The following is a 14085-nucleotide window of genomic DNA, read 5'->3' on the forward strand; positions in this document are numbered from 1 at the left end:
GGTCACTGAGAGTACATACAACCACTTCCATGGCTCCTGGGGACAGCCAGGGCACTGCTGCTCACATCTCCCCAGGGTACCATGCAGGCTCTCAAGGGTGAGTGTGCCCTCTCTTTGGGGAAATACAGTATTATTACATTAAACCCACAAAATCACAGAAAGGTATTTTCTTGATCACTCCAGGAACATCACCATATCCTTGTTTAGATGCTTTATAATGAAATGTGTGCACCTGAAATATATCAGAGGTCATATAGCTAGACGCTGTACATTTCAGATAGTTACCTGATAGAACATTGGATGAAATTAAAACTGAAAAACATGTATGAGTGAATCTGGTGCAGATACAAGGATTAAATGTAACCTTTCTCACCTGGAAATACTCTTCACCATATCTCACTAAGACTTTTTGGATACGTTTCATTAAAATAATTCTTTCAGTAATTAGATTTGATTCTACTGTAAAATGAAAGTTTCTGCCTGACAAATTCCTCGACTAACACAGAAATTTAAAGAAGAATTTGGATTGCTCACGATGAGCATGTTTTTCTTTCTGTAGACATTGTCCTTGTAAATTCCCTTTAAAAAGTAGATGCCAGCAGCTTTTTTTCCCCTTCTTTTAATAATTTAGTTTAAATCCAACAAATGTATGAATGTAGAGAGGGACGGAGGGGAAAAACAAACAAACAAACAGAAACATACCACACAGCTTCCACAGCTTTATATCAACAGATAATATAAATGAGAGATATATATACACACACACATACACACACGCACACTCAGAGCCATCTCTAACCAAGTTTTCCTGTCTTGCTTTAAAATGGCATCCCTGGAAGAAAGGAATACATTGCAATAGTTTCTTAGTTTCAGTTAAAGCTTTTATTCTTCAATGCTAATCTAGAAATGACACTGTTCCAGTCATTGTTCTCTTAAAGAAGTTAATTTTTATATTACTGGACAGTTCCTTTTCTGTTTTCAGTACTGCAATCAGTTTGTTTTTCAACGTGGTCTTTATCTCGCAATAACTGTATACTACTATGTCAGGATACTGTAACACCGCAGTCAATAGCAACAGGATATCCACTCTGCCAAAAAGTAATCCTATATTGTCCCTTACACACCCGTTATTTTGGAGGGTTGTGGAATACTTTCTTTAAAGTGGCAGAAACCTTTTTGCTATAACATAGTTCAACAGTATTAGTGGTTGTCTCTGCTCTGTAGACAACTCAAATACTTGCTTTTCTGCTAGAATATGGTCAAAATTGTCATATGTGAGTTGAGGTGGTAAAATACTTCAGGTGAGATAACAGACTTCAGCAATCCACAGAAACATCAAAGCAGGCACATGTAAATGTTTGAAAAGTTCAATAATTTTGTTTTTCCCAATTTCACAAAGCAATGCATTTCCTGACTTGGGCCTGAAAGAAATAGAATTTTTGCAAACCAAAAACTTTCAGTTGTGATTTTTTTTTCCTGCAAGACTCCATACTTGTATTTTGAAATAACGATTTGTATTTTTAAGGAATTACTATTAAAAATACTTCTTTTTTTTTTGTTAATCCTTTGATCTATAGTTTTCTAGATGCAGCAAATGAGACAAAGAGAAGGTAAATGATCATCTGGCAGACAAGCACTAGACTCCAGGTCCCCCGATTATTTGGCTGCTCCCATCTGCTGGCTGACATTCCATCCTTTACTGCAGGAAACATGGTCAGTGACTAATAAGTGTTTATTGATCTCTGCTTGAGATACTTCCTGAGAAATGTAGATATCAATGCATATTTGATCTGAATTAATGCTAAGAACAAAAGTTTTTTCTTTACTGCCTCATTTATATAGGATATTCGTGCCTGCATGATCACTTATAAATGCCAGCTGACTCTACAATCTGATGAGAAGGGGACTTCAGTGAGATAAACTCTAATGAATTCATATGCTGTTTATTGTACTTTTTCTTAGCCAAAAGTTACTAGTGTAGTTGTTGCTTTGAGGGGTAAGTCAAAATATTATTGATTCTCAGCAGCTGTACTTGATAAGTAGAACATAGGTCTAATTCAAAGCCCATTGCAATCAATTAAAGGAATTTCCTATTGATTCTAGGAGGCTTTAGATTATTTTCTAGACCAGACCTGGTTGGCACTCTGTCTTCCTTTTCTCTTCCTGTATTCCATCCTTTTTGTTTTGTGCCCTTTCATCCTCCACATGTGCTCTGGAGGAAAGGGGCTAAGTCACTGTTCCTTAACAGGTGACATCGAGGATGTTGTATTCTCCCATCTCCTCTTGTTCCTCCCAGTTCTTATAGGAGCCAATAGATGTGCACCCTGCTCTGTGAAAATGAATGTCAGGTCTCTTTTAATGTTGATTCCGCATTGTGAAATTGGAGCGAAGAGTCTTGGCCCAGCCTTGGTTCATTCCACCCCTTCTTTCCTTACTCCTCATTTTCCTGCCCCCTCTCATGTTTGTTGTGTTTGCCAGTGAGGGGACTGTCATGCCAGAGACATGGGGGGTGTTGAGTTGCAGTACTTGTGGAAGACTTGGCTGGCTGGCTGAACATTTGGATGTTAGGGAGCTGGTGTGTCTGCTCTTATCTCGGAGGTTTCTTCCCGACTCTGCTATTTGTTGGACTAAGTCTCCTCCCAGTGCCTTTGACTTCTGTATAGTAAAAAGAAAGAAAACGTTACTGAGCCTCTGGTACTGTACCCATGTTACAGACTGGGAGACTGACACAGGGTTTGTAGTTTGCAGAGGCTAGTTTGTAGTTTGCAAAGTAGTTTGCAGAGGCTCTAAGGGTACCAGTTCAAGATAAAGCAAATAAGCTGTAACCATTAAACACGTTCCCTTGCTATGTCCTGGTACAAAGAAAAGGACTCGCCAGGCTTGTGTGGGAATCAGCTAGGCCTGGAACATTAGTATTTACCTGTGCAAGTTGAAAGGTTTCTGGGCAGCAGTGAGAATTTGTGCATGCACACTTTCAAGTTTGTATATGAGTGATTCACTCCAATACAATTTCTGTTCTTACATCAGAAAAGCAGTTTGAGTGTTCTTAATGGCTTTTAAAATTGAATTGTGATGATGAGTCAGAAAAAAGTATAGCTGAAGATGGAACAAAGTCACAGTTTGTGTGTTACTGCCTGAATCATAATTGTTGGCATCGGTAGGCATACATTCAAATCTTTGTAGAACAGTGCTTTTCAAAAAGTTTCTTCGAAATCAAGGCTACCCAGGACCAGGGAAACTACTGGAGTACTCCATTTACTGTAGGTAAATGCTTACTTTTATTAAACAAGCAGAAAAGAAGGGAATACTTACTCAAAATTGCAAATACTTCATACTTCCAACTGCTCTGAAAGAAAAAAAAAATTAAAAGTAGAATTCCAAAGCCATAGTTTCATGGAAGGCCCTTAAAGAGAATAGCTTGAGAGAAGAATTTGTTGGATTCCTTTCAAGTGATATGTACAGAAACATATAAATACTTTGGCTCATATGCCATCTTTAATGTACTCCTGAGATAAATACATTGTTACTAACAAACAGATTTGACATCATGTATATGGATTTAAAGTGTAGTAGAAATTATTCAAGTTTTCTTATTTACTAAACTACACTGAAGAGGTATTGAGAAAGGAAAACACACTCTTGCCTGATTTTTTAGTTTGTAAAATTATCTCTGGCACAATATCACATAAAACCTAATATTTTGTTTAAAAAGAAAAACTAGCATATATATCCCAGTTTCTCTTCTGTTTTTCTTTAAATCACTCATTAATTTCACTGCAGTCTTATTAGTTCTGCAAAAGACTTAATTTGGGCACTTGGTAGAGATGCCAAAGCTAGACTATAGTCAGGAACTAGAATCTTTTTGGTTGGAAATATCACCAAATTTCTATATTTTAGTTTCATAATTGTATAAATAGACAGTATTTCAAAACTTTTCACCAAGTAATATTTTGGGGATAAGTGTTTTGCCTGGCTGGAATTTATTTTTTTTTTAATTCTGATTTAGTCCATCTCAATTTTCTATTAACTTCTTGTGCCAGTGACATCAAGATGGAATATCTTGGGGTTTTCCTGTTATGCCTGTTCTTCTGTTTTCAGAAGAGACTGTGTTGGAAACAGCACATTCCGTCAGAGTACTTAAAATCATCATTATTTACATCACCATTATTTGCTTACCTTCTGAATTTAAGACTCCTAACCCAGAAGTGGTAGTTGCCCGCCCACCACAGCACCTTGCGTGCTTCCCGCCTGCCACCTCCTGCTCTGCAGGCTTGCGTTTCTGGCTCGGGAGCGGAGGCGGCTGCCGAGGCCGTGGGGCAGGAGAGATGAGTTGGGCTGGTCAGCCCGGGGTGTGCCCTGTCGGGCAGCCGATCCGCCCCGCGCCAGCCAAGGCAGGAATTGTGCAGCAGCCAAAGTGCTTCGCGGGCCATGCGCTGCCCAGAAGCCATACATTGTATAGGTCTGCAGCCTTTCAGAGGCTCCTTTCAACATGACAACAGGACCAAATCCTAAACTTGGAATCATTTGCCGTTCAGTCCTCACTGAAGCAGTCTCCCTCTGAATTCAATGGGAATATGCTTTCAGATTTCATTAAAAGTGTAGAGAACCAGAGCAAGGCAGTCTGGAAATACCCGTATTTACATAGCAGAGCACCTCAGGACTTGGTGCCAATGATCTGTTCCTAAACCTGAGAATCTGCTTATTCTAACTTTTACACTTGGGTTTACAGAAATGTTTGTCACCGGTTAATAAAACAAAGCAGGTATTACTTTATTAACCTCAGCTGAAATGTGGAAATGAGTTTGCTGTGCTTATACACTACCACTTTTCCGTCACTGCTTCGGAGGAACGCTCTAATGCAATGTTGCATTCTGAAACAGATTCAATGTCTTTTTATTTCTGAACAATTTGTTTCTCTCAGGAGCATAAATAATTTTTGCCAGAGGTATGGGGTGCGCCTGTGTGAACACTCTGTGCTCTATGTTCCTCAACCATTTCTCTTCTAGCAACAGAGTAGATTTTGCAGGTTTTTCCCTTTGGTTAAAAATGGTTAACACAATGAATATGAAATTGGATTAAGTATTTGACGGAATATGCCTGTTTTCTTTTCTACCAAGGCATTTACCAGTTCACACACATTTTTTCTAGAAAGTTAAATTCTAAATATTCCATATAAATACCGATGTCTATCTGTGCTATGTTTAATTCTGCTCTTAGTGCAAAACGTCACTTTAGAGATCTTTCTTCGCTTCAAACTGTAACACTTCAGGATCAATACCCTGAATAAGGGTGATCTGGTGTCTCCTGTGCTAGCAGGAGCTACTTGTGCCACCATAAATATAGAAAATAAGATTTCTAGGAATGGAGTTGGGAAGATGTTCCCTTTCTACATGTTGTAGCTGTTGACTGTTTTTCGGTTTGCTCCCAATCTATCTAGGCAGTGCAAAATCATGCCTGGCCACGAAGCGGGAGGCATTAAGCCCCTGAGGTGCAGGCTTCAGTCAGAATTGGGACTGTGGCATAGGCCCAGGATATCTGTCCTCAGCAGCCACAGCAGAGATGCACAGACCTTTAGAGAAGGCCTTGCTGCTGTTGTACAGCTAAACCTTGTATACTTGTGTTGTCATTGCTCTTTTGCAACCAAATGGAGTAAACTAAACACAGTCTGGAGTGTATTTCCAGTTGTGTTACAACCGCACAGGACTCAGCCCTAGACCTGAAGGGCAATTCTCTCCCTGTCACAGAAGCCTTGAGTCACGGGCACATTTTCAACCATCTTCTTCCTCACACCTTGTCTGCAGGGCACAAGTCGTGAGATTAAACGGCCTTTGTACCACTTTAGTCTTTCCTCCAAAAGTTCTGGAGCAAGATTTTGGGTGAGGAAAGCTCCACGCACAGTAGCAGATACAGCTGTGCAGCGCCTATGACTGAGTAAACAAATTTGGATTATCAGTGGATTGCTTTGAATCAGCATCCAGTGATTTTGAGAGTTCAAGAAGGTTTCCCTGGGGCAGGCTACCGTGTTTTCAAGTCCCGCTCTTGACAGTACGTTAGAAAAATCTCCTTGCTTCTGCCGCCAACCTCACGCCGCAAGGCAGCGGTGTCAATCAATAAAGTGCATTACCACAAAAAAAAGGCAGAAAACTGCCTGGAAGCGGTGAAAGTTACTCACCTGACCCTTCCCGGACGGAGGACTGCCACGGGAAGCGCCGCCTGCCGCCCGCCCGCCCGCCCGCTGCCGCTCCCGGCCCCGATTCCGGCCCGGGCGGGCGAGCGGCGGCGCGGCCCCCGCACCGGCCGCCGGGGGCGGCAGCGGGCGGGCGGCGGGAGGGGCGGCGGCGGGGCGGGGAGGGGCGCGGGCCCCGGTCGCTCCTCCCGGGGAGCGGTGCCAGCGCGGCGCCGGCTCTTTCGGCACTTCGCCCCGCGCCGCTCTGCTCCGCCCGCCCCGGCCGGCGCAGCCCTGTTGCACCAACTCCGGGGCAGCTGCCCCCTCCGCGGCAGACGCGGGGCGGCCGTGACATCGCGGTGCCCTGCTCCCCCCGGCCCGGCGGGCAGGCGGCGGTGACGGGCCCCCCGCCTTTGTCGGCGGCGCGGGCAGGCTGCGGCGGGCAGCGGCGGTCGGTCCGTCCGTCCGGGCGCGTGGCTCCTTTGTGTACAGCAGCTGCTCGTGAATGCGGAGGCAAAGCCCGTGGCTTGGCACCGAGCTTTTAAAAAACAACAGCCCTCCCTCCCTCCCTCCCTCCTGCCCTCCCTCCTTCCCTCCCCTCCTCCCGCCGAGGCGGACGGGCACCCACCTGGGCTCCGCCGCCCACCTCTCCTCTCCTCTCCGCTCCTCTCCTCCTTGTTTACCTGCACTTTTCCGCCGCCTCTTTCCCTCGCTGCCCCCCGCCGCCTCCCGGCCCTCGTTCGTCCCCGCTCCTCGGGAAGGCTCGGCGCTCCGCAGCTCCGGCCCCTCGGCGGTTTCCCCGCGCCCCAGCCCCGGGGAAGGCACCTGAAGGTGGATCTATTAAACCTCCCGGCGGTTTCTCCAAGTGCACTTCTTGGACCAAAGCACCGGCATGGATGTAAGATTTTACCCGGCTGCGGCGGGCAGCTCGCTTCCCGGAGACCCCTCCAACCTGGACTTTGCCCAGTGTTTGGGTTACTACAACTACAACAAGGTGATTATTCCCGCGTGTGTTAATTCCTCGTGCTGCTGCCGGCGGCCGGTTCCCCGAGAGCGGGAGTCTGGGCTCCGTCGGGGCGGGGAGGCTCGGGGCTGGGGGATGCCCGAAAGCCCCAGGCGCCGGGGTACGCCCGCGGGGCTCTGCGGGGCCGTGGGACGCCCGTCCCCGGAAAGTTGGAGGCGGGCGAGCGTCCGCGGGGCCGGGAGCAGCCGGGCCGGCAGGCGCCGGGCCGGGCTCGCCGCCTTCCTCCTCCTGCCGGCGGCCGCGGCGGGGCTCGCCCCGGGGGGACCCGCCCGCCAGGCCGCAGCCGGTCGCTGCCTCGGCCCGGCGCTGGGGCGTTTCGGTTCGGTCCGAAAGCCAGACAGAGCCGCGAGTAACGCCAGGGTGCGAGTCCCTCGCCCCCGCGGCCAGGGAACAAAAGGCGGCTTGCCCGGGCGCGCAGCCGTTGGTGGCCCGGGCCGGGACTTGCTGAACTTTTCCCCGGGCTGGAGCCGCGGCGGCTCCCCCGGCGGGTCGGGCAGAGCCCTGAGGGAGCTCGGGCGTCCCTGCGAGGGAGGGGAAGGGACACCTCCCTCCGCTCCGCGCCGCTCTTTCGGATGATTCCGGCTCTGCTATGGCCAGTCTCTAACTAAAGCCTTACACCAAACCGGAGGATTATCTGAAAGTACATCAGCTGCTAGCACGGGAAGATAACAAACGTTTTGATTTGAGGGGGATTGTCAGAGAAGTTGCAGTACCGCTTCTATCTGTTCACGCCTTCCCTGCGGCATGTGTAGTTTACGGAGTAAACGTTAGTCAGAAGCGATAGTCGTTTCCCAGTGGCCACCTTCGTTTACAAAAATATGTTTTAGTAATACGGGGATGATTTGTTTCACAAATTACCCAAATCTGGGAAAGGCAAAGTTAAGAATGACACTGTGACTCATGCTATTTTGAAAAAGACTTAGCTGTTTGCACTGTGATGTGTCAATAGCACATTGAGCTATTAGCACTGGGCCCTCACACATGCACATAAAGATCCCTTTCACACTGTGTTTTTCCTGGTGCTATGTTTGTCCAACCTCTGGGGCCTTTTGTGAGGCACTGTATGAGATGCTGGGGAAAAGAAGGGTGCTGCACAAGTCTAAACTTATGTTAAACCTGTGTTTTTTAGAATCCTTTCCAAATGAGTGGAGAAAGTTTGATGAACTACAAAGATCACTTTAGGAGAGAGAAATAATGTGGGCTCAAATAAGGAGGTTCGGTAGCTGCAGAAAACTTTCTCCTAGAGAAAGTGCTTCTGAATAGATCTCATGAGCATACTTTGCTGCTGCTCTTGACGGTAGCTCCATCTCAGCTGCTCCGATGTTCAAGTTTGTCAGTACTGATTTGGTGGCTGCCTCCCTTGTCAAAAGGCACAGATCTACTTTCACTGGAGATGCAGACCAGCGTTCCCGTGGACCGTGCACAGCCCCTGCCTCGCGCATGCTCTCTGTGCTGAGGCTATTAGCATGCTGCTTTGTTAGTAGTTAATATAGAAAGACACAGGAGCATGAATTAAAGATGAAACATCAACCTTAACTTTGAATGCTGCTAAGGACTTCAAGAGCTCTAAAATGCATCGTAAATGTTGACTGTTGTCTGATATGCCAACTAATTTTGGAAACTTGCAACACTTACTGACAGCATGCTTACTGTAAATTTCACTTATTCAGTAACTTTATTGTGTTATGCACGGTATGCATTTTTTCAGGCTCTGTTACAGGTTACTGTATGGCTTCTTTTTAATTTTTTTTTAATGTCCAAAATCTTGAATGGCTTCTGAAAACCAGTAGTTTATTGTGTCCATTAAGTTGCTGCAAATGGACAGTTATATATAACCTTTTGACTGTATTTCGCTTCATCATACAATGAGAACAGAGCACACATTCAGAAAAAGTCAAAAGTAACTAACTTTTGACCTATTCAAAAATGCATTTCAGTTGCTGTGCTCTTGAACATGATTTTTGGCAAGTATCTTATAGGCCAGGCTTCCAATCTGCAGCAGAAAATATTTTAATTAACAGAGTACAGCTCATGATGCATGTGTCTTATAATAGATATCTTTGTATGCAGAAGGCCTGATCCGGAGCAGACTGCCACAGGCGAAGCTGTGTTGCTGTTGCTGTGAGCTCTTCTTTGGCTCAGCTGGGAAAGCAGCAACGTGGTGTACAGGTGTTTCAAGGACAGAAGAGGAATTTGTGAATGAGTTCCTAGAAAGGAGGATCTTAACTGTGTTAATCTAATCTCATTTTCTGCATTGTTTATAATCTATAACTACAGGAATCATTGTAAGTTTGTTTGGTTTTTTTTTTTTTAACTATTCTGGAAAAAGAGTACATTTATTTTGAAATCTTTCTTCCCTCCCTCGCTTTCTATCTGTTCCTAAGGAAAATAAATGACTACTCTGCTAGGCACTGAGATGACCAGAAGGCATAGAAAAAAAGAGTTGAAATATTTACTCTGCTGAAGTAAATGGGAGAAGTGTTATTGATTTCACTGGGGACAGTATTTCACCTCAAGTCTTTCTGAAACTCATTTGAGTATCCTGCCCACTCATCCGTGCCTGCTTCATTGTTAGGAGCTGAATCCATATTCTCCTTGTGACAGTGACATTGCCTGTGACAACTGCCGGGAAGCAAGAAGTGTGATGGCAAGAGTAAACACGTTGCATGGTTGTATATCTGTGCAAAAGCAGAATTATTTATGTGGAAATATTCTCAGGATCATTAAGACATAGAGTTGATGGCATATGGCCTACCTGTGGAAAACTGTATCTTGCATCGCAATGTCTAAAAATACTGAACATAAAGCCTTTTAGTGTAAATGCATTGCACCCTGCGAGACAATGCTGTCTTCCACCTGCATGCTTTAGGCAGGTTTTCCCAGGACTGTACAGTTTTTTCCTTTTGTGGGTACAGCACTGGCAGAAGCGTGGCAGACTGACCCATGGATCCCCAGGCAGGGCTTGGGATCTCACGTTTCCCAGTGAGCAAGGGACTAGCAGTGGGAGGGGAATTGCAGCATGAGTCCTGGGCTTGTAGCCACACGTGCTTGGGAGCTGTCCTGGCCCATACCTGCAGGTACACTTCAGTTGGATGCCTTCTCCACAACTGCTTTTTAAGAGCAATGTTGTGCTTTTGAAATTGGTTGTCAATACTGGATAAGTAGACCTAAGGGTAAGGGATGTCATCTTGGGGTGTTTTTTGGTGAGTGTTAGTTTTGAGTATATGACAGGCATTTGAAAAGGGACTAAAGTACATGAGTATCCCTGCCATTATTTGCAGTACAGCAGTTTCTAGAAGATTCCAGATTGGGATTATTTTTGTTGAGATGGTGTGCAACATGGTAAACACATGTAAAGGGCAAAAGAGGAAATAAAGACACAGAAATACAGTGATTTGTCCAAGGTTACGCAGTCGGTCACTGACATAATCAGGACCACAACCAAGGTATTCTGAGATTCAGTCCAGTGGTTTATGCTGAATCTCATTTGCTCTAATAGGATTACTTACATGTTTAAAGTAAAGCATGTGCTTAAGTGCTTTGCTGGATCAGGGCCATATTTGATAAGTTTTCAGTGCTGGTGTGAGAGTACATAACTTGACCCCGCATGTGTCTGACTGCTGGTGGTTCGGGATAACAGCGATCTACCTCTGCTTCATGGAATTGCATGAGTGAAATCATGGTCTGCTTGTTTCTAGAAGAGTCCTGCTGCGGTGTACTAAAAAAAATTCACCAAAAAATAGCTATAAAAATTACAGAAAGTTGAAAGAGACCAGCTGTTGTAAAACCTTCTTCTTCCATTTTGAGCCCTTTTATGGTTCTGCAGGTGGAGAATGATTTTGGACATTTGCTATAGTTGAGTAGTTTTTTCTAAACAAACTTTTTCACTTATTGAGTAAATTACATGTACTAAAAATATTTAGGGAACTACTATTCATCATAGCAAATGCATTTTTTTTATTAAAGGAACCATAATTCTTATAATGCAATTTGGAAAAGGGAAAAGAAAACTCCAAAACCTAAGCACGTACAGCTCAGTGCTTGAGTTATCATTATATTAAATTCCAGAATCCTTACTTCATTATTTAGCTGTCTACATTTTATAATGTTTATCTCTTCTACACAGATTGTCCTTGAAGGATACAAATTTCAAACATACATACCTTAATTTAGGCACTAGCATACATATGTGAATGTCAGAGCTCGATGTTTTTGGCTGAAATATTTTGCATTTTACAAAGGAAGCTCAGGAAGGTTATCTTGTTCTTCCAGAGGTGAAGCGAAGACAGCAGTAGTTTAGTAGCATGCTAAACTGGGGCTATAAGTCATTCCTATTAGTGTGTGTTGTTAGGAAAAAATGGATTACAGTTATGCAAACGATTGAAAATTACTCTTCTTGCAAATTTAGTGTGGCTATATATGCATAAGTTTTTCTTTCATATAGCAGATGGTGAGAGACAATGGGTGCATGTATGCTGTTAAGATAGAAAGCTTTATGCTCACTCATCATCTGCCCTGCATATATGCTATTTTACATCTGGGCTCTGCTCTGATGCAGACGTAGTCGTCTCTGGTGACTGGAAGTTCCTGCGTGCTGTGGTTATGCGTGTACCTACAGTCTGACCATGACGAAGGTGGCCCCAGGTGATGGGATAGTGCCAGAAAGTACCAAGGAGCTCCCACAAAGTAGAGAGTAGAGATGCATAAGCAGAGACACAAATATGGGTCTTGCTGGAGGCAATTTAAGTAAGAGATTTGGAGCTTTCTGTTGCAGTATCAACTTGGTGAATGCCATTTTATCTTCAGTATTTTCCATTGATCTTCTGGCACATGTGGCAAGTGTGCTGAACTGCTGCTTTCCCAGAACAGCCCTCCCCTGTCTCTGATATCTCAAAACCTCAGGACTATGCAGGCAACTACTGCTGAGGAGCAAAAAAGTTCCCAAAATATTTGGCTGTCCAGTCCAGCACTAAAAATGTTGGATGTATGATTCCCAGTGCTTGGTAGAGGAAGTGCAATGATCAGATGAGTATGTCCACAAGAATACAAATTATGATTTGTATCATCACCATGGCTTGCGTTATGCTGTTTTTCAGGAGCAATCATCTCACAGGTTTCGTGACGTGCTTGAAGAGCTGGCTGTGAAAGGAAACCCCTGTACGCTAAAGGCAGCAACTGTGCGAGAGCCTACGTTGCTCAGCACGAGCATGTATAATGGTGATACTAATTGGATTGTGCAGTGTACAATTTTTCTGTTGCTCAAATAATGCAGCTCCTATACTGAATGTACCATTTGTTATCAAGACATAAGGAGTTGGTTGTATACAAAGCATACTTAGTAGAAGTCAATTTTTTGAAATATCTTTTCGATGTTTTCATTACAATGGGTTACAATTGTATTAGTAAGATACTTGTAATAATGTACAGTAATATATGAAGAGTTTGAGTTTAATGCTTAGAGGTAATCTGGAGTACTTATGGTATGTGTGGAAATGACTAGTGGGTGTGTTTTCAAAACAATAATTTGTAGCAATCACAACTCCGATGTGTGCATGCCATGGACATGGACACCCACTCACACATCTGGCTCTAGAGTGAGGAAATATTGACTAAATCCACTGGGATGACAAGAGCCTCATTCCCATAGCATTGTCTGCATCAAACGTACTTCATGCAGAGGTACCAAGTCCAGCCTAACCCTATAATGAATTATTATGAATTATTATGAATTTCTAATAAAATCTAAAATAGAATCACAGGAAATAACAGTTTATATTCTTTGGCAGATACTTGAGATGAGGGTAGCTTGCGTCGACTGTAAGTTGTGTGACTCCTTTGTTGCAGTTTTGTGCAGCGCCTGGCAAAGCGAGGCCAATCAAACCGTGACCCTTGGGTTGTGCTGCAGGCTTTTATTAAATTTACAGTTAATACATGCCTATATATTTGTTGAATTCTGACACTCCCTAAAAACCTAACTAACGCTATTGAATGATGATAATCTCATTTAAGAGGAGAAGAATTTGTACAGCACTAATCCTGCCTTTTTATCTGTAATCACATTTCTACTGCTGTAAAATTGAGTACTGTTATACAGACCTAATGGCAGGGTTGAATTTTCAAACGCTTCAAACTGTTATCTGATAGCCGTCTTCTATACTGTTACCTGTCTGTGTGATGTATTTATAGAGTGCCAGTCACCATAGTATCTTTGCGATGATTGCTACCAAAATTGAGAACTCCGAGGTGAAAATCTAATCAGGACTTTAGATAACAATGTCACACAAGAGCCTTCTGGTCTTTGCCACTATGCTCCGTTCAGATGAAGACTTTGATGAGATCATGCTTGCTGCCGTGTTATTCATTATTTATTTTTGTAACAAGATTTCTATTTCATATCTTTTCCACTGCATGTTAGCACCTGTCAAACCAATCCAAATTCTGTTTTGAATGTATTCTTTCTGTTTGTACCTGAAACAATATATTGAAAAATACAGGTATTATAGGGCTGCTGAACTAGCAAAACCAAAAGGGGAGACTGTCGTTATACAACTGCTTCTGCCACAGGTGCCTCGGATATCCGAACAGATGTTCTCATGAACTTTTTCAGACACTTCATGGTAATAGGCAGACAGGCTGAAAATACTATTTTCATCACGTTAAAAGTAACTGAGTTTTATGAGCAGAGTGCTGGAGATATGATTGACCAGTGCTGCAGACTCAATTCTATTGGAAAAGGTGTGCTATTAAAACTAGACAATATTAGTTTATTATTAAAAATGAAAAAATGTTTTAAACAGTTAATCTAGTTTTCAGTTTGTTTGTATAGTTCATGTGCCAGCTATTGGCACCAGTGTTCTCAGTTTACTCCTGCATGGCCAGTTTGCCCAGCAGTCCG

The 14085-nt window shown here is 43.8% G+C and overlaps 1 protein-coding gene and 1 long non-coding RNA gene across 7 annotated transcripts in view; one reads left to right on the forward strand and one right to left on the reverse strand.

The window, feature by feature from the left end:
* Nucleotides 1–690: 690 nt before the first annotated feature.
* Nucleotides 691–6309, reverse strand: LOC140656879 (uncharacterized). Its single transcript, XR_012044164.1, has 3 exons — nucleotides 6173–6309; nucleotides 3313–3346; nucleotides 691–2655 (listed from the first exon to the last, which is right to left on the reverse strand). It is a non-coding gene; the product is annotated as an uncharacterized lncRNA (long non-coding RNA).
* Nucleotides 6310–6354: 45 nt separating this feature from the next.
* The window catches only part of TOX3 (TOX high mobility group box family member 3), a 78815-nt gene continuing 71084 nt past the window's right edge, over nucleotides 6355–14085 (forward strand). For 4 of the 6 annotated variants that reach the window (XM_072873109.1, XM_072873106.1, XM_072873107.1 and 1 more), the window contains exon 1: nucleotides 6355–7160. Coding sequence is in view for 3 of the 6 variants with exons in the window: in XM_072873106.1 (XP_072729207.1) it covers nucleotides 7059–7160 (102 nt within the window). In the remaining 3 variants the exon portion in view is untranslated. Of the gene's footprint in view, nucleotides 7161–9260; nucleotides 9476–14085 lie in introns of all 6 variants that reach the window. The other 2 variants (XM_072873108.1, XM_072873111.1) reach the window with 1 other exon arrangement.

This window comes from Ciconia boyciana, chromosome 9, assembly GCF_034638445.1.
Source record: "Ciconia boyciana chromosome 9, ASM3463844v1, whole genome shotgun sequence".
Lineage (NCBI taxonomy): Eukaryota > Metazoa > Chordata > Aves > Ciconiiformes > Ciconiidae > Ciconia > Ciconia boyciana.